General features: G+C 38.5%; 1 protein-coding gene across 2 annotated transcripts; it reads left to right on the top strand.

Moving 5' to 3' along the window:
• The first annotated feature begins 48 nt into the window (after positions 1–48).
• Positions 49–19,155, top strand: SKA3 (spindle and kinetochore associated complex subunit 3). Of its 2 annotated transcripts, none has more exons than XM_054587942.1 (8): positions 49–154; positions 2,385–2,446; positions 2,558–2,723; positions 4,839–5,259; positions 7,156–7,235; positions 15,318–15,403; positions 17,082–17,285; positions 18,538–18,656. In XM_054587942.1, exons 1-8 carry the CDS (start codon positions 52–54, stop codon positions 18,640–18,642), a joined length of 1,227 nt encoding a protein of 408 aa, XP_054443917.1. In that variant the 5' UTR covers positions 49–51; the 3' UTR covers positions 18,643–18,656. The 2 variants fall into 2 exon arrangements, with proteins under 2 accessions (XP_054443917.1, XP_054443916.1); XM_054587941.1 differs by lacking the exon at positions 18,538–18,656 and adding an exon at positions 19,147–19,155 and having other exon boundaries at positions 52–154.
• The last annotated feature ends 607 nt before the right edge of the window (positions 19,156–19,762 follow it).

Here is a 19,762-nt window from a genome sequence, read left to right as displayed (position 1 = left end):
GGAGCCGGAAATTCAAATGAGTGGCGGGCTCTGTGGTGCGTAGTGGTCATCATGGACCCGATCCGGAGGTTGTGTGCGAAGCTGCGGTCTCTGGCAGTCACCGTGGACTGCGAGACGATGCGGCTGCAGCGGGCGGTGGAGGGGGAGGACAACGGTGAGTGGGGAGGGTGGGTGGCGTAGAAACGGGCGAATTGATTGGGAAGGGCGGTTGTCCGCCGGAGGGGGCCGGCGGCGGAAACGCAGCGGCCAGGGGTCGCTGGGCCGCCTTCCCTAATTCCTTCCTTCATCCCCATGGTAGCGTGACCCCAGCGCCTTCGGGAAAGGAAAACAGCGCTGCTACTCTGTACCCATGGGAAAGGCGGACAGCGGGAGTAAAACCTAAGTTGACAGATTGAGCCCAGCATGCTCACCTGATCTACACTTAGCCTGTTTGCTAGTTTCACAACATCTGCTTACCAGTAACACACAGTAGGAACAAAATTAAACAGTTTCCTTTACAGTGCAGCTGTTCAGCACTGTCCTCCACTTGTATAGTGACTTGTCTCAGCCAGATAGTCCACAGGTGCAGTAAACGTCTATTTTTCCCAACAAACCGTGTGGCTAACACAAACACCAGGACTCAGTACTGCCTTTTTTTTTTTTTTTTTTTGGTAGGGAAAGCAAAATTCTTCATCGCTAACCTTTGTATTAGAGGGATTTTTAAAAGTTGCAAGAGTAGTTCATACTTCATAAATGTCATTGTACTGTGCCTCAAAATAGTGCGCCCTGTAGACACAGAGTCCTTTTCAATTATTTTATGAATGGTTATCAAGCCATTTAAAAATGTTTATTCTTGTGACTGTAAAAACAATACAGGGTGGGGCAAAAGTAGGTTTACAGTTGTATGTGAAAGTTTATTTTTGTATTGTTTATTTTTGTATTATTGCTTATTTTTGTATTATTGTTTTTTCTATATGAAAAACTGTAAACGTTCTTCTGTCCCACACTGTATGTGTGCATGGCAAAATTTTGACATACGGAAAAGTAAAAGAAATATGTCCTGTAACTGCACCTTAAGAAGACATCACTCAATGTTTTAGTAGCTTTTCTACCATTCTTATTTTTAGAGTTGCTTTGTTTTTCTTTGATTTTTTTTACAAAAGATATAAAATGGTATTGGCATTTTTTAATTCTTGATATGTAGCTGAATTGTTCACATTTAAGTTTACATTTTCATCACCCCCAAAAGAAACCCGTGACTGTCAGCAGTTCACAGTCCCACCTCTACCTACCACACTAGCCTTATGCAAACACTAATCTACCATCTTTCTTTACAGATATGCATATTCTGGACATTTCATATAAATGGAATCATGTGGTCGTCTACGGCTGACTTATTTCACTTAGCATAATGTTGTAAGGGTCATCCATATCAGCGTGTATCAGTAATTCATTTTATACGCAAGTTTTTGTGTGAATATGATGTTTTCGGTTCTCTGGGTATACACTTGGAAATGAATTGCTGGGTAAACCTATGTCTAACTCTTTGAGAAACTGACAGATTTTTCCCAAAGTGTAATCAGCATTGTATACTTCCACCAGCAATGAATGGAGGGGTTGCATTTTCTTCACAACCTCATCAACATTTATTATTACGTGTCTTACTGATTACAAACATTCTAGCATGTATAAGGTTGAAAATCATTGTGACGTGGGTTTGCATTTCCTTAATGAAAATTGGCTGACTTTTAACAGGTGGAAGATCTTCAAAGGAGGCGTGTTTTAGGAAAGAGAAATACAATCTTAAAAAAACTGCATATATATATATATATATATAACCACCTGATTAATAAGAAAGGTGACAGTACAGTGTGTAAAAGATGTCTTCAGTAAATGGTGCCAGGTCAATTGTACACACCTGGGAAAAAAGAGTGGCTCTTGATCCTTATCTGATGCCATCTACACAAATCAATTCCAGATGGATTTTATCTCTAAAGGCGAAGGAGAGCAATAAACTTAGAAGAAAGCATAAGTATTGTCATGGGTGAAGATTTTTAGAACAGGAATCAAAAAGTGCTTGCTGTAAATGAAAAAATTGCTCAGTAAGACCACGTTCCCACGTTCCCATCTCTTCTCCCTCCCTTCCTGATCTGTTTGCTGACTATGTTTGCTTTGAAAGGTCATCAAACTATATAATTAAGATTTCTATACTACTCTGTGTGTATGTTATAGTTTAATAAAAATTTTAAATAAAGGCCTTAATAGTAAGGCCCTTGTAGTTAAGAGGATATAAATTATAAATAAATATCTACAAGGATTTTATAATTCTAAGAAAGTATACTAAATTATATTTTCTGTTTTTCCCTCCTTTATTGCATTTTTTCCTTTCAATATTCATATTGAAGACTTTGAAGGTTATGCAATGAGAATTTTACATGACCTTCATTCAGAAGTTCAGACTCTAAAGGTATCACTCCTACAACATTAATTTATCATTTTTATGTGGCAATTTTAAAAACCTAAATAAACATAGTCAAAAGTTAGAGAAATTCTAATGTGCTTTCTTTCTTCCTAAAAGGATAATGTCAATGTTCTTCTTGATAAAGCAAGTTTGGAAAGTCAAGAAAGCATTGGTTTCATTAAGGCAACAAAAGTTCTGATGGAAAAAAATTCAGCTGATATCATGAAAATAAGAGAATTTTTCCAGAAGTATGGATATAATCAATGTGACAAGAAAAATTCAGGTGTGAATAACTTGCATATTAGAGCATTTGTTTTAGTGTCAAAGAGAAAGGGCAGCATAATTCAGTAAGACTATTTTTAGCTTGGCTGTGGTTTCTAGTTCTTGCTCTGCCATTGTGTGGCCGTCATTTGATCATTTATTTATTCAACAACTACTGTGCTGGATACAGTGCTGATTAAGTGGTGCAATATACAGACAGTTCTTGCTGTGCTTTCCAAAATGCTGGACAAGAACTAACAGTGCTAGAAGAAAGAACAGAACAAGATATATCTGTTACTTCAGTATAGTTGGTTTCCAGTCAGCTCTGCTAGTAAATGAGAGACTGAGCTTCAGGCATATTTTATTTTTCTTATTCTCAAGTTCCTCTTCTATAGAATGAGATTATTTTTGCCTATATAAATGGAAACAGTCATTGGCAGTTTTAAAATTCTAATGAAAGGTAGTATAACATGGTGGTTTTAAAATCAGAGCCAAACTGCCTAAGTTCATTTCTCTGATTCCACCTTACTAGATGCATTGTCTTTGTCCCGCTACTTAGCCTTGTACCTCAGTTTCTCATTTGTAAAGTGGAGATGGAATAATTTCTACCTCTCAGGTTGTATTAGGATTAAATAAGACAAAATTTACTGAGAAGAGTACCTGGCATATTAATTGCCAAGTGTTAACTATTGCTATTGTTTTACCCTTACTTTTGGTTGACCAGTTTTCAGTGAGCTTCAGTGTCTTCATTTCCATTATGAGAGTAATCTTTTACATGAGTAAAACATTAATTTCAACAGATATGTACTGAGTATGTGTATGGAAGGTATGTAAGCAATCCACATGGTATAATGGAAGCAATTCAGCTGACTTTGGTGTGCATGAGCCATGGATGCAAACACTGGCCCTGCTGTCTGCACATGCTATACATGTGTGACGTGGACAGTTTCTCTAAATTGCTTTCTCCACTTGTGAAATGGGGGTGAATGTGGTGATGATTTTATTTTAATCTCATCAATGACAGCCTTGTGATAAGTACAAGATGTTTCTGGTAGTTGTAACATTTCAGATTTAACAAAGCAGTGTCAGAACAGAGAACTCAGTGAGTCAGCAGCCAGCCCTTCCAAGGACCAAAAACCATGAAGTGAAAGTTTATTACTTTTTTTTTTTAACGTGTCCTGGTTTACACACAGAAATAGTATTGTGCTTAATTTCCAGTTGCTGATCAAAACAAAGTGTGCACCACCTCACTCCTTCCAGTCTGTTGGATCTCTTAGCACAGCCTAAATGTATCCCTTTTCTCTTCTTTTGGACCCAGAAGACTCTGACAGGGATCTCCACCAGTATCTTATAGGCCCCATTTCAACTATAGACCTTTCTTTAAAAGATAGAGAAAACAAACAAAACAGGACTTGACATTGAAGGTGCTATCCTGCATCTTCTAACTCCAACTTCAGTTCCACACCAAATTCTTTTACCTTAATGTACCCAGGAAATTACAAAGGACTCTGGGGAAAAGTAGAGTTATTAGTCAATTATTTAGTCTAAGTGCATGGTGTAGTGGTTAAGCATTAGGATATAGAGCCAGATAAACCTATTAAAGTCTGAGGAAATATATCTCTCTTACTTTTTCTCACTAGGTTTTTGATAGGTGTGTTCTAGACTGACAGGATTAAAATTTATCTTTGAATAGCAATCTTTCCTTTGTAGACATCTGTGAGTTAAATATCTAAAATATTTTTATACTTAATGTTAAATCTAGATTGTAGTTAATCCAACACTGTAATTACTGTCATTAAATGGTAACATAGTTTTGTAATATATTAAGAACAACTAAATTAAATTAACTGGAGGAGTAAGGAAATCGGACTTGTATTTGCGGGTATTGATTTTTCTTCTTTTAACACTTTAGTTTACTTCCTTTCTCTAATATGTCATCAAAATGGGATGTGAGTAGACAAGAGGCGCATGTCAGAAATTACTAAAGGTAGAAGTAAAATAAAGCTTTAGAGACTAAGAACAGAATCAGGACTTTTGTTGATTTCAGACATTTCAAATTAAACTGTTTTATGTGGTTTTAGTACTTGAGATTTCCTGATTTGATGCTTGAATAGAATATGACCTTTTTTTCTCCCAGAAGGTGAGCAAGAAGTTGCTGGCTCTAAACCAGAGTCCATTAGGGATGAAAATCTTCAAAAGCCTGATGTGAAGGATGATATATCTAACAAGAACAACAATCCTGTTGTCCCAGGCAGCTCTGTTCCTGAGAAGATTCCATGTAGTCCACAACTTTCAGATTTTGGACTTGAGCGGTACCTAATATATCAAGTTCCACCAAACCCTCCACAGGTGGTACACAACCAAAAGGAGGAACCAAAAATGTTAACTCCGTCTTCCAAACAATCACTAGTTAAAGTACTAAAAACTCCAAAATATGCACTAAATATGGACGATTTTGAGTGTACAACTCCTAAATTAGAGCATTTTGGTATCTCTGAATATACTATGTGTTTGAATGAAGATTACACAATGGAACTTAAAAATGTGAAGAATAAAAGGTAAGTAGCTTTCTAAAAAGGCACATTTTATCTCTTTTTCTCTATCTTATGTATTTATTGATTTTTTCCTAGAAAAAAAATAAGATGTTTCAGACTTTGAAATTTTCAGATGCTTATTTCAAACTTCCCTGAATCACCAATTCTGTTAGTAAAATGTGAGCTATTGTGGTTTTTTGTTTTTTATTTTCTTAAGGTAAGACGCTGCAGAAGGAGTGACATGGGCCTAAAAAAATAATGGTATTTGGTGAGATAGAGAAACAAGGGTAAAATTAGTAAGACTTTATGTTAATTTGGTATGGAGACTTGGGAAGAGAGGGGATCTCGGGTCTATCCCAGATTTCTGATGTATTGCCTGGGATGGCGCTAGGGAAAAGAACTAAGGAATACCTGAAGCCTGGAGGGACAGGTTACATGTTACATGTTGATTTTGTGGTACCTGTAGCAGTGCTCTTAAATTTGAGTATTTTAATATGAATTTGAAATTCAGTGATTAATTTCATGCTAAAGAGATTGGGAATGATTAGTAAGAGTTTTAGAAGGGTAAAATTGATCAATCTAAGAACTGGTTCTTATTTAGACATAAGTGCAAATGACAAATTTAGGAACTAAGGGCTATGTTTTTCACTTTTTAAGCTATTAGAAATAATACAACCCTGGCTGGTGTGGCTCAATGGATTAGGTGCTGGCCTGCAAACCAAAGGGCCACCGGTTCAATTCCCAAATAGGACACAGGCCTGGGTTGCAGGCAAGGTTCCCAGTAGGGGGTGCTCTAGAGGCAACCACACATTGGATGTTTCTCTCCTCTTTCTCCCTTCCCCTCTAAAAATAAATAAATATAATCTTAAAAAAAAACCCCACAATAATACAGGGTATAGTATTGGGAAATTGGGGAAGTTCAGATAAATGAAAAATAACCACTTAAAATACTATGCTTTTTTATATCTTATTAATAACTAGTTGGTAAATATAGTGCGAAAAACCCATTCAGATTTTCAACAGAAAGGTAGAATACCTACACCAGTTGTAGGTGAAAGGCCTATACGATTAAAACCATAAAGCATGTCTTGAGTTATATACAGGAAAAATTAGGATGAAGAGAGATGTTATATTCCTGAATCAAATGACTGAATATTATTAATATGTTTCATCATATCAAATTAACTGATAGGTGTCATGAAATTACAACAAAATCTCCATAGGATTTTTTTCAAGGTGGAGAAAGAGGGATATTTGACAAAATGATTCTAAAATTTGTTTGGAAGAGTAAAAGGACAGCTAAGGAAATAATGAGCCCTGGCTGATGTGGTTCAGAGGAATGAGCACCGACCTGAGAACCAAAGGGTCACCGGTTCAATTCCCAGTAAGGGTACATGCCTGGGTTACTGGCCAAGTCCCCAGTAGGGAGCACTTATGGGGCAACTACACATTGATGTTTCTCTCCCTTTCTTTCTCCCTCCCTCCCCCTCTCTAAAAATAAATAAAACCTTTAAAAAAAAATGAAAAATAACACTAATGAGGGGACTTGATCTACTAGATATTAAAATATATAAAGCTATAGTAAGTAAAACAGTATAAAACTGTCACAGAATGGACCTATTACTGGAACAGAATAGCCCAGAAACAGACTAATTTATAATGAGTTGAACTTACGGCATTCCTTCTAAGTCAGGGATTCTTAATCTACTTCTAGGTCAAAACTGTCAGTACAAAATGGTTCTTAACCTTTTATAAGCCATGTTTATACATTAAAAAAAAAATTGTTCCATGGGCTTTTTGTTCCATAAAATAGCACTAAACAATTGTCCAGACTTGATTTATAATAAGATTAAAATTTCCCAGAGGTTTAATAATACTAACTTTTGTATAACCTTATAATTTTCCTATTAATCATGCCAGTGATGAAGCCGTAGAAACAGAACCAGTGTCCAGTGATAGTGCCACTACTGGTCTAATGAACAAGCAATTGGAAAAAAATGGTACGTGTGAAAATCAAGTTGCTTCTCAGCTATGCTCTGTGCAGATGATCTTTATACAAAACTGATTCTCTAACTATGGATATTCCTTTTTTTTTTTTTTTATAATGGAGTATTTTTTTTTCTTTCAAGTATTTCTTTCTATATTTTTTAAATACATTTGTCTCTGCCTCCACCCCACCACTTTCCCTTGCCCCCTCCCTCCTTCCCTCCATCAGCTCTTCCCCTTTGGTTTTGTCCATGAGTCCTTGCTATATGTTCCTTGACTTTCCCCTTCCCTTCCCTTTCCCTGCCCCGCCCCCTTCCCACTTGTCTCTGTTGATTTCTTTTCCTTTCAGTGTTGTTGGTCATATTTTCCTTGCATCTTTGTATTGTTGGTTAGGTTCCGCTTATAGGTGAGATCATATGATATTTGTCTTTTGCCCCCTGGCTTATTTCACTTAGCATAATGCTCTCCAGTTCCATCCATGCTGTCGCGAAGTTTAGTAGTTCTTTTTTTCTTTCTGCTCCGTAGTATTCAATTGTGTATATGTACCATATTTTTTGATCCAATCAACTACTGATGGGCATTTACGTTGCTTCCAACACTTGGCTATTGTAAATTGTGCTGCTATGAACATTGGGGTGCATAGGTTCTTTTGTATTGGCGTTTTGGTGTTCTTAGGGTATAGTCCCAGCAGGGGAATCACTGGATCAAAAGGCAGTTCCACTTTCAGCTTTTTGAGGAAATTCCACACTGCTTTCCACAGTGGCTGGACCAGTCTGCACTCCCACCAACAGTGTACTAGGGTTCCCTTTTCTTCACACCCTCGCCAGCACCTGTTGTTTGTTGATCTGTTTATGATGGCCCTTCTGACCGGTGTGAGGTGGTACCTCATGGTGGTTTTGATATGCACTTCTCTGATGGCGAGTGATGCTGAGCATCCTTTCAAATGCCTCTGGGCCCTCTGTATCTCCTCCTTAAAAAGCGTCTGCCCAGGTCCTTTGCCCGTTTTTTTGATTGGATCATTTGTCTTCTTGGAGTGGAGTCGAGTGAGTTCTTTATATATCTTGGAGATCAAACCTCTATCTGATGTATCATTAGCAAATATATTTTCCCATATGGTTGGCTCCCTTTTCATTTTGCTGATGTTTTCTTTTGCCATGCAGAAGCTTCTTATTTTGATGAGATCCCACTTGTTTATCCTTTCCTTTATGTCCCTTGCTTTAGGAGACATATGGGTGAAAAAATTGCAGCGTGGGATATCTGAGAGTTTCCTGCCAATGTTCTCCTCTAAGACTTTGATGGTGTTGCGACTTGTTTAAGTCTTTTATCCATCTTGAGTTTATTTTTGTGTATGGTGTCAGCTGATGATCCAATTTCAATTTTTTGCATGTAGCCATCCAGCTCTCCCAACACCATTTGTTGAAGAGGCTATTATTGCTCCATTTTATGCTTCTGCCCCCTTTGTCAAATATTAGATGCCCATATAGACCTGGGCTTATTTCTGGGCTTTCTATTCTGTTCCACTGGTCTATGGGTCTGTTCTTGCGCCAGTACCAGATAGTTTTGAGTATAGTGGTTTTGTAGTAGAGTTTGATGTCCGGTATTGTGATCCCTCCTACTTTCTGTTTCTTTCTCAAAATTGCTGCGGCTATTTGGGGTCGTTTATGGTTCCATATAAATTTTTGAAATGTCTGTTCTATTTCTGTGAAATACGTCATTGGTATCTTAATAGGGATTGCGTTGAATCTATAAATTGCTTTGGGTAGTGTGGACATTTTGATGGTATTAATTCTTCCAATCCATGAGCACGGTATATGCTTCCATTTATTTGTGTCTTCCTTAACTTCTTTCTTCAATGTTGAATAGTTTTCTGCATACAGGTCTTTTACCTCTTTGGTTAAATTTATTCCTAGGTACTTTATTTTTCTTCTTGCTATATTGAATGGTACTTTTTTTCTGATTTCTTCTTCTTCTATTTCATTGCCAGTGTACAGAACTGCCTTTGACTTCTGAATGTTGACTTTGTATCCTGCTGTTTTGCCAAATTCACTTATTAGGTTGAGGAGTTTTTTGGTAGAGTCTACAGGGTTCTCTATGTACACTATCATGTCATCTGCAAACAATGATAGCTTTACTTCCTCTTTCCCATGTAGATGCCTTTTATCTCTTTCTCTTGTCTGACCCCTGTGGCTAGGACTTGCAATACAATGTTGAAAAGAAGTGGTGAGAGCTGATATCCTTGTCGTGTTCCCGATCTTAGTGGGAAAGCTTTTAGTTTTTTCCCATTGAGTATGATATTGGCTGTAGGTTTTTCATATATGGCCTTTATTATGTTGAGGAATGCCCCATTTGTTCCCATTTTGCTGAGTGTTTTGATCATAAATGGGTGCTGTACCTTATCGAATGCTTTTTCTGCATCTATTGAGATGATCATGTGGTTTTTGTCTTTTCTTTTATTTATGTGATGTATCACGTTTACTGATTTGCGTATATTGAACCATCCCTGCATGCCTGGGATGAATCCCACTTGATCGTGGTAGATAATCTGTTTAATGTGTTGGTGGATGTGGTTTGCCACTATTTTGTTGAGGATTTTAGCATGTATGTTCATCAGCGAAATTGGCCTGTCGTTTTCTTTCTTTGTAGGGTCTTTATCTGGTTTTGGCATTAGGGTGATGCTGGCATCACAAAGAGTCTGGGAGTCTTCCCTCCTCTTGGATTTTTTTGGAATAGTCTGAGAAGGACAGGGGTTAGCTCTTCCTTAAATGTTTTGTAAAATTCTCCTGTGAAACCATCTGGCCCAGGACTTTTGTGTGCTGGGAGTTTCTTGATGACTGCTTCAATTTCCCCAGCTGTTAGTGATCTGTTCAAGCTTTCTGTTTCTTCCTCCTTCAGTGTTGGAAGATTATACTTTTCTAGAAATTTGTCCATTTCATCAAGGTTTTCAAATTTCTTGGCATATAATTGTTCATTATAGTTTCTGATGATCATTTGTATTTCTGTGGTATCAGTTATTTCTCCTCTTTCATTTCTGATATTACTTATTTGGGTCCTCTCCCTTTTTTTTTGATGAGTCTGCTTAAAGGCTTGTCAATTTTATTTATCTTTTCAAAGAACCAGCTTCTGGATTGTTCAATCCTCTGAATTGTTCTTTTTGTCTCTATGTCATTCAGTTCTGCTCTAATCTTGACTATTTCCTTCCTTCTACTTGCTCTGGGATTTATTTGTTGTTGTTTCTCCAGTTCTTGAAGTTGTAGTGTTAGATCTTTTATTTGAAATGTTTCTATCTTTTTTAGGTAAGCCTGTATTGATATGAACTTCCCTCTCAGGACTGCCTTTGCTGTGTCCCATAGGTTTTGGACTGTTGTCTGTTCATTTTTATTTGTTTCCAGAAATTTTTTGATCTCTTCTCTTATCTCATTATTGACCCATTCATTGTTTTATAGTGTACTGTTCAGTCTCCGTGAGTTTGCAGGTTTTTGAAGTTTCTCTTTGAGGTTGATTTCCAGTTTCAATCCCTTGTGTTCCGAGAAAAAGTTTGGTATTATTTCCATTTTCCTGAATTTGCTGAGGCTTGCTTTGTGTCCTATCATGTGGTCTGTCTTTGAAAAACTGCCATGAGCATTTGAAAAGAATGTGTATTTTTCTTCTTTGGGATGTAAGGTTTTATATATGTCAGTTAAGTCTCTTTGATTCAGTGTGTCATTCAGCGCCACAATATGTTTATTAATGTTTCGTTTGGAAGATCTGTCCATTTTTGACAGTGGGGTGTTGAAATCCCCTACTATCAGTGTGTTGCTGTCTATATCTTTTTTGAAGTCATCCAACAATTTCCTCATAAACTTGGGGGCTCCTCTATTGGGAGTACATAAGTTTACAATCTTGATGTCTTCTTGATAGATTCTTCCTTTAAGTATTATAAAGTGCCCCTCTGGGTCTCTCTTTATGGCCTTTGTTTTGAAATCTACTTTGTCTGATACAAGTATGGCAACCCCGGCCTTTTTCTCTTGCCCATTTGCTTGGAATGTTTTTTTCCATCCCTTTACTTTGAATCTGTGTAGGTCTCTTGCTCTGAGGTGGGTCTCTTGTAGGCAGCATATGTGTGGGTCATGTTTTCTTACCCATTCAGCTACCCTGTGTCTTTTGATTGGGACATTTAGTCCATTCACATTGAGAGATATTACTGATAGAAACTTACTCTTTTCTTTTTGTACCTGTGTTCCTCTCTGTCTCATTCGTTTCCTTCATCTGCTTAAACCAGTCCCCTTAGCATATCTTGGAGTGCTGGTTTGGTAGAGATGTATTCTTTTAGTCTTCTCTTGTATGGGAAATTCCATATTTCCCCTTCTATTTTAATGGAGAGCCTAGCTGGGTAGAGCAGCCTTGGCTGTAGGCCCTTGCTTTTCATGGCTTGGAATATTTGTTGCCATTCCCTTCTGGCTTGTAGTGTTTCTGTTGAGAAGTCAGTTCCTGGGCGTATTGGGGCCTCATTGTATGTTACTTTCTCCTTCTCCCTTGCTGCCTTCAGGATTCTCTCTTTGTTTTTGACATTTGCCTATTTAATGATGATGTGTCTTGGAGGGGACCTCTTTGAGTCCCTCTTGAGTGGGGTCCTCTGTGCCTCCTGGATCCATGAGAGCCTTTCTCTCCACAAATGAGGGAAATTTTCCATCATTACTTTTTCGAGGAGGTTCTCTATCCCTTGCTTCTCTTCTTCTCCTTCTGGTATCCCTATTATATGGATATTATTGCGTTTCAGGTTGTCCTGCATTTCCCTAAATGCCTCTTCATTCTTTTTGAGCCTTTTTTCCATTTCTTGTTCTTTCTGGGAGCTTCTTTCTACCTTATCCTCCATCTCACTGATTCGATCCTCAGCTTCATCCAGCCTGCTTTGGATTCTTCTACTGTGTTCTTCAATTCAGAGATGGTATTCTTCATATCCTCTTGTGTCTTCTTGATAGTTTCTATGTCCTTTTTCAGGCTGATATAGTTTGCTGTAAGATCCTGATAGTTTCTGTGCAGTTTCTCATAGTTCTCTTTGAGCTGGCTGAGCTCATTGAGCTTCCTTAGAACCATTGTTTTGAATTCAGTATCTGATAGTTCCCTTGCCTCTATTTCATTGAGCTCTCTCTGTGGGGAGTCCCCTTTTCCACTCATTTGGGGGGGAACTTCTTTTTCTTCCCATTTTTGTGAGAGTCTGTTAAGTATTTTTGTCCTTTACTTTTCTTTCTGGGTCTGCCTCTGATGATGTCAGTTGTTGACCCTATAGGACCTTGGGTTGTTTGTTTGAGCCTTCCAGGAGTCTAATGTCCGTGTCTGACTCCTGCTTAGAGCAGCTCTGTGACCCCTTCGTTCAGGGCTGGGCTATTTTTTGGGATCTCTGCACTTTCACGCCGGGTCCTTGAGCACACTCCCAGCGCGGCTGGATCCCCCACCTGCCTGGGCTCGCATGTGCTGGACCCAGACCAGGGGGCTTATTCGCGACCTCCCGTACTCATCTGGCCCCCCTGGCTGGCGAGCTCCACCGCACTGGTCAGTATAGGGTCTTCTATTGTGTATTTTCCCCGCTTTTCGCTCTTTGGGTGCGTTGCTTGCCCTCGCCAAATGGGGACTACGGAAATGGGAGGAAGTCAGCTCCAGGACTCTCCGGTTAATTCTTCTCTGGTCTCTCCTCCAGGGACTCTGGGCAGCTCTACTAATTTTGTGGGCCGCTCTGCAATCGCGGACGGGCAGGTCAATTTACGCCTGCCCTTGCCGCTCTGGGCACTCTCTCGCAGGCCCTATCGGTGCCAATCTGTGGGAGGCGTTGCCGGCCGGTGCAAACATTCACCAGCCCGTGCGGGTCACACACATGCTCACCAACCCTCGCCAGTCATTCGGCGCAAGTGTGCGCGCCTGCACTGAGTGTTTTGGAGGTGTCTGTGTGTGCTTTTCGGCTTTTGGCTCTTTGGGGGTATGGCCTTTTCCCACGCAATGGAAACTACAGCAGGGAGAAGGAGTCAAGACTTCCCGGTTCCTCCTCCTGTTCTTTCCCCAACGCCTCAGTTTCTAGTCTCTGCTCAGGGGTCTCTGGGCAGTTCTGTGACCCCTTCGGCAAAGGATCCACCCTCTGTGCGGACTGCGTTTCAATCGCAGGCAGTCTGGTTCCTGCGCGCCCCTCTTCTGCCTCTTTGGTGTCGCGCCTTTCCAGCCCACAATGGAGCCTACAGAATGGAGAGGGAGTCGGGACTCCCCGGTTCCTCCTCCCGTTCTTTCCCCAACACCTCCGTCTCCAGTCTCTCCTCAAGGCTCTCCCAGCCAGTCTGCACTCAGCCCCGCAGCTCACACACGTACAAGCTGTGTGCGGAGCGCACAAAAGGCAGGTTAATTGATTCCCTTATGCCTGAACAAGATGGTAGCTGCAGAGTGGGAGGCATGCCATCACCCGGGCTCCACGGGCCGCCGTGTTAGTTCTCTTCACAAAGTTTTCCTCACCAGTCTTTTCCCAGGCACCAGCCTGCCCTGCTGCCGCCTCTACCCAGCGATCAAGGAGGGTGGCTGCCACTGCAACTTTTGCGTTGGCCCTTTAAATGTCTCTTTGCATCCCCAGCCACCTGTCTCTGGCAGAGAGTGCCCCTAAGCTTTTTGGGGTTGCGTTTTGTCTGTATTTTCTTGGTTTTAGCTGCTGTAGTCTAGGGGTCCCTGTTTATGATTCAGACCCTGTTGTTCTCAGGGGAAGCTAACTGGCCGTTTCAATGTCCCTCTGGTGCCAGTGCCTGTGGGCACCCAGCCCACCCTCTCCAGCCTCCACTGCAGTTCTCACCTGTTGGGATGTGTGAGAGTAGAATCCACTGTTCGTGGCACCAAGGCTCCTGTCCCACTATCGCTCCACTGCTTTCCAGGTGATTACTCCATTATTTAGTTGCAATTCCAGTTTGGTTTTGGGAGGAGGTCAGCGTGACTCCCATTCACTCCTCCGCCATCTTCTCTCTCACTATCGATATTCTAATAGCCTCACTCATTTGGTGACCTCAAGTTCTATTAAGTACCATTCCAGTAAAGAATTTCATACGAGAGAAAGATACATGTAATTTTCTGACTTGCTTTTCATATTCTTTCTTGTTATATTCAGCATTTGCTAGGTTTTTTTTAACATTTTAACTTAAAGCATATAAATATATATTCATTCACTATTCTCTGATACAGAAGCAATAGCACCCTGTTTTTAGTTTAGCTTCAGTGTATTGATCAGAGTTCTACGTTATCTTTCTTACATAAACCACACCCAGAATACATCAGCTACCATTCAAATTTTGGATTTTTAAAGAGTACAAGAACTTAAAATTTTCAGGTAGTTTTTCATTTGTCCCAGCAAACATGAAAAAACTGGTTTTCATGAAAATATAAAATAAAACAATCCTAGAGTTTAATGATTTCTTAGAATAATTATTTATAATTTTCTGATCTATACCAAATTTATTGGCAAATCTTTTAAAGTAATTTCCCTTTATCAGGTCTTCCCAAAAGTTTTGGAGATTATTTTCAGAAATATTCTCTTTGTACTGGTTGCACTGACTTGTTATTAAGTTAGCAAGTACCTCTGTCATAAACAGGTGTGAAAAAAATACAACTAATAGTAAGTTTAAATCTCAACTTATAGGAAAAAAACATGACTATATTAAAAAGTAGCCTTTTTTTTTTTTTTAGACCTCCACCCCACTGAAATCCTTCAGTGTGCCAACAGCAGTATCTTTTATGGAAGGAATCTAAAGCCTAATGTTTATCCATTAGTGATTTGGTTAACTAGAGGCTTGTTAAGAGAGTTTTTATTGTACTTTTTTGGTTGACCCTAGGTCTATACCATGAAAGTACCATTGTTAAAACTTTTATGGGGCATATGCCTAGATTGTGTGTGGTTTGGTCCCCGTCCAGGGTGTGTGAAAGAGGCAGCCGATCAGTGTTTCTCTCCCTCTCTTTCTCCCTCCCTTCACCTCTCTAAAAGTAAATAAGATCTTTAAAAAACAAAAAATAAAATACACAAATTATATTGCCAAGAATTATAACTTAGAAGCAGAAATCTGTGTTCCAACTTTATTTTCATGCAATTGTATGTCTTTTAGATGCCGAATATACAAAGTCTCCCTTGGCACCTACATTTTGTACTCCTGGTTTGAAAATTCCTTCTACAGAGAGCAATACAGCTTTGGTAAATTTTCATAAAATTGAAAACTCGTTGTTCCTAATGACTCAGATCCACTACTATTTTCGGATTCAGACTATTTAAAAACTTAGAATAATGCATACTTCGATTGTATATTTACCGTATACTTATGGAGGGTAATTTAGTAGCCCTTATCAAGAGCTTTAAATTTTTTCATACCGTTTAACAATGTCTCAGAATTTATTCCTAAGGCTCCCTGGGACAGATTTACTATAGCAAGGAAACTATTTTTAAGAACAAAACATAGAAACAGTCTAAATGTCAAATGTTAGAGGGGAAGTAAGATATATTAAGGTATGTCAATAAAATCCAATGTTACCTATCATGTTTTTGAAAAACGAGTTTTTAAGAAATAATTATATGGAAAATGACATTTATGTTTATGTGCACATACACTCATATATAATAGTCCTCTCTTATCCACGGTTTTGTTTTCTGTGGTTTCACTTAACCTGTGGTAAACCAGTCTGAAAATATTAAATGGAAAATTCCAGAAATAAACAAGTCGTTAGTTTTCAATCATGCTCCTTTGAGTAGAGTGATAAAATCTCTCACCCTCCTGTTCCATCCCATCTGGGATATGAATCATTCCTTTGTCTAGCATGTCCACACTGTAGAGACTAACCTCCTGTTAGTCACTTAGTAGCTGTCTCAGTTATCACATCAACTGTCAAGGTATCACAGTGCTTGTGCTCAAGTCACATAACCTTTATTACAGTATATTATTAAAGTTGCTCTGTTTTGTTATTAGTTATTGATCTCTTACTGTGCCTAATTTATGAATTAAAACTTGATTATAGATTTGTATGTATAGGAAAAAACATAGTACATATAGGATTCATTACTATCTGGGGTTTCATGCATGCACTGGGGATCTTAGAACGTATTCCCTTTGGATAAGGTGGGACTATTATATTTTAAGGAAAAAGAATAAATAGAAACAAACCAAAATATGATTATTTATAGGTGAATTTTATCCTTTTTTCCCCCCAGATTTTCCCCAGTGAACAAACTATAATCAAAACCTCCTCCCTTTTTAATTTTGCTATGAACACTTAAGACAGCCCATATGGTAGACCAGGCTGTCTTAACAGAACTTTCTCCAGTGATGGAGATGTGCCGCATTTGGTGTGCCTCCTATGGTAACTGCTAGTCACAGCCAGCTATTGAGCATGTAAAGTGTGGCAAGTGCATCTGTGGAACTATTTTTATTTTATTTTTTAATTGTATTAATTAAGTTTAAACAACCCCAGGTGGTGGTGGCTCCAGTGTTGGACACTAGCTATACAGAAATAATATCCTGGGCCTCCGAGATACGCTTTTCTTCCTCTTGGGGGTGAGGGCCTGTTGTAACTTGTTATTTGTGCTGTGACTGTCATCTGGCCCATTGCCTGACATTGGGCAGGGGGTGGGGGAGGGTAGTGAATGGTCTAAATGTGGGGTTCAGTCCATTTTTCATATTAAGCTCTAGCTCAGCCTTTGTTGATAATGGAGATAGTTCTTTGTCTTCCATATGCCATTTCTTTGTTTCCTTGATTTTATTTAGCTCTTGATCAGGGAAGAGGGGGTTGTCGTTTATGGGCTATTTAGCAACCCCAAGAGAACTAACAATTTTTATTTACATTATTTTATACCACCATAATGGTTTGTTTTTATTCATTAGGTATCCACAGGTTATCAATTATCAAAAACAAACAGTTCACCAAATGATTTGGAAATGAAAGACTGTACATCGTTAATTTTAAATTCAGACAAGTGCTTTGAGAATTGTGCTGCTCCCTCTTCCCCTGTGATTTCTTCTTATGAGAATCTGCTCAGAACACCCACACCTCCAAAAGTAACTACAATTCCAGAAGATGTTCTCCAGGTTATCTTCCAGACTATTTTATGATACATTTTTTTCAAAATTAGATATTTACATAATCTCTGATGTAAACTGTGATTTACCATTGGACTATGTGCTGGTTTGGGTATTGAGAAAATCTAAATTCTGGGCTGCTAGGCCTTTCTTAACACTACCTGGCTAAGATTCTTCTGAACTGAGCAAAAGGTGGTGCCATCCTCATACTTAAATGCTTTTGGGGCATTTTCTCTTTAACTTCATATTCAGAAATGTATTCTAATAATATTTTCTAGTAATTGTTCAGCTGTGGTAGTCATGTTGACAGTTGTTTCCATGGGAGGTATTGCTAGCCAAGTCGGGAATGTCATTTATCCTACAGTTCTCCAGAGGGTATCATAAGTGTTTCTTGAAATTCAGATATCTTAGACCTCAGTTTGAGAAACACTGATTTAGATATATTACAATCTCCAATTCCTTAGTGCAACATCATTTACTACTAGTCAGCTACTAGTAGTTTACTAGTTTACTACTGACTTACAACAACTGGCAAATCTACTAAATAACCACTATTCTGATTTTTTGAGTTTTCTCCTCCTCCAATAGGGGTTGTAGTGTTTGACAATAACCATTCTAGCAACCTTCCTTATGGAGAGCTATGAAGAAGATAAAACTACTTGGCAAAATACCCAAATGCCATTAGGACAGATTCATCCTAAGATATCAGTAAAGGGTTTATTACCCTCCTTTCTCTGTCTTTCCTATTTTTCTGGGCATTAGAATTGAGGAAGGAGCAGCTTCTGTCTATAGGCACTATGTAGAGACCCATTTCCCTTTTTATTTCTGTTAAAAGAGGGAAACCTTGTATTCAATGCACTACCTTTTTATGTATGTAAACAATCATAGATAATATTTCAGACTCTTTATAATCTATATAACTAGTGATCTTTCTTTTGAGCATTTATTTTGCTTCCTTCCTATATATATTTTCCCTAACATCTTTGTAAAGGCCTAATGTGTGCACAGGGACATACTGCTGCTTAATTCCATTATCCCTAGTGTATATTTTAGAAGGGTTTAGAAATCAAGCCTCCACAGGCAATTAAATTTCTAATATTGCCATAATTTCTGTGATGTTGAACTGTGCTGATTATAGATTCTCACTGTTTCAAACAACCCTTACCTTCAAATTTTCCTTGGGTTTCTTGAATGTTTTGTAGCACCTTCCAAATGTATGTTGTTGCTATGATTTAATAAACAGGATTTTGCTTGGTTTTAGATTTTATCAAAACACAACCCAAACCTAGCTACTACTCCAGTAGCAGTTAAAGCCATGCCTCCCAGCAAACCATTCCTTACTAGATGCGAAGGACAAAACAACTGAGATGTTGGCAACAAAAAACCGATTAAAGTGAGTATGTTACTATTCTAAAGAAAGTAGTGTATTCTGCCATGTGTAATGCGCACTTTTTGCCCAAATTTTTGAGGGAAAAATAAGGATGTGCATTCTACATGTGTATAATGATTACATACCATGGCTTTAATAATCCCTTGCATCATATGCACAAAAACATGGGTGTGCATCATACACAGCAAAATACAGTACATGTCATTTGAGAATACCTGAAAATTAGCATTTGAATGGTAATAAAAATAATTTTTAATTGACATTTGGCAGCGCAGGTTAGCAGCCTATGTCTCTATATATAGAACTTGTGATCCCTAAATCTGACTCCCGTGGTAGCAAGTTTGATTGATATCACTGGGAATCTATCCCCAACTTTTTTTATATAAAGTGTAAAAAAAATATAACCACAGTTATTGTGTCATTTGTTTTGTTGATGGTTATTAATTATACCTGATTTTTTTTATTTGTATCCTTTTGCAGAAATTCTAATGGATCCATCCATCCATTCTAGAAACTGAACAGAATGAGATGAAAGCAAAGCTGGACTTGCCTTGTTTTTTACATTCCCATGTCTCCCTGTCTAAAACCAACCCATATTAAAGATGGGCACGGACATTGATGTCATAATAGGCTTTTTATTAAGTTTTGATTTAGTTTAACCTCAGTCTTGCTGACATGTAGCTCAGTAATCAGTTTTTAAATAACATTACTATTTCATTGATTTCATATTTACCATACCTAATCTAATAATGGATTAAATAATACTAGGAAACAGGATCAATAATTTTTCAAATTTAAGTGTTACTGTTTGCGACTCAAATAAAGTCACCTCCACTCGTCTCTGAGCTGGATAGTTACTGCTGTCTTGCCACATGTGGTTTCTCCCTTAACCCTAATTCTCCCCTTCCCCTCTATCCTCCATGACTGTCTCTTACACCTTTTATTTCAATATTGCTCTTTTAAAATAGTTGTTTACAAATGACAGCTTAATTTAGGAAAAGAATTTACAGGCCAGGATAACTGCACTGTAGTAGGTCTCAGATGTTGGAATCTGGGCCTCACCTCCTGTTGGAATACATATTTTTCTTCTTTACTC

This window comes from Pteronotus mesoamericanus, unplaced genomic scaffold, assembly GCF_021234165.1.
Source record: "Pteronotus mesoamericanus isolate MK-2021 breed Mesoamerican mustached bat unplaced genomic scaffold, CSHL_Meso_final scaffold_125, whole genome shotgun sequence".
NCBI classification, from domain to species: Eukaryota; Metazoa; Chordata; class Mammalia; order Chiroptera; family Mormoopidae; genus Pteronotus; species Pteronotus mesoamericanus.
This window is presented reverse-complemented; position numbering and strand designations above follow the sequence as displayed.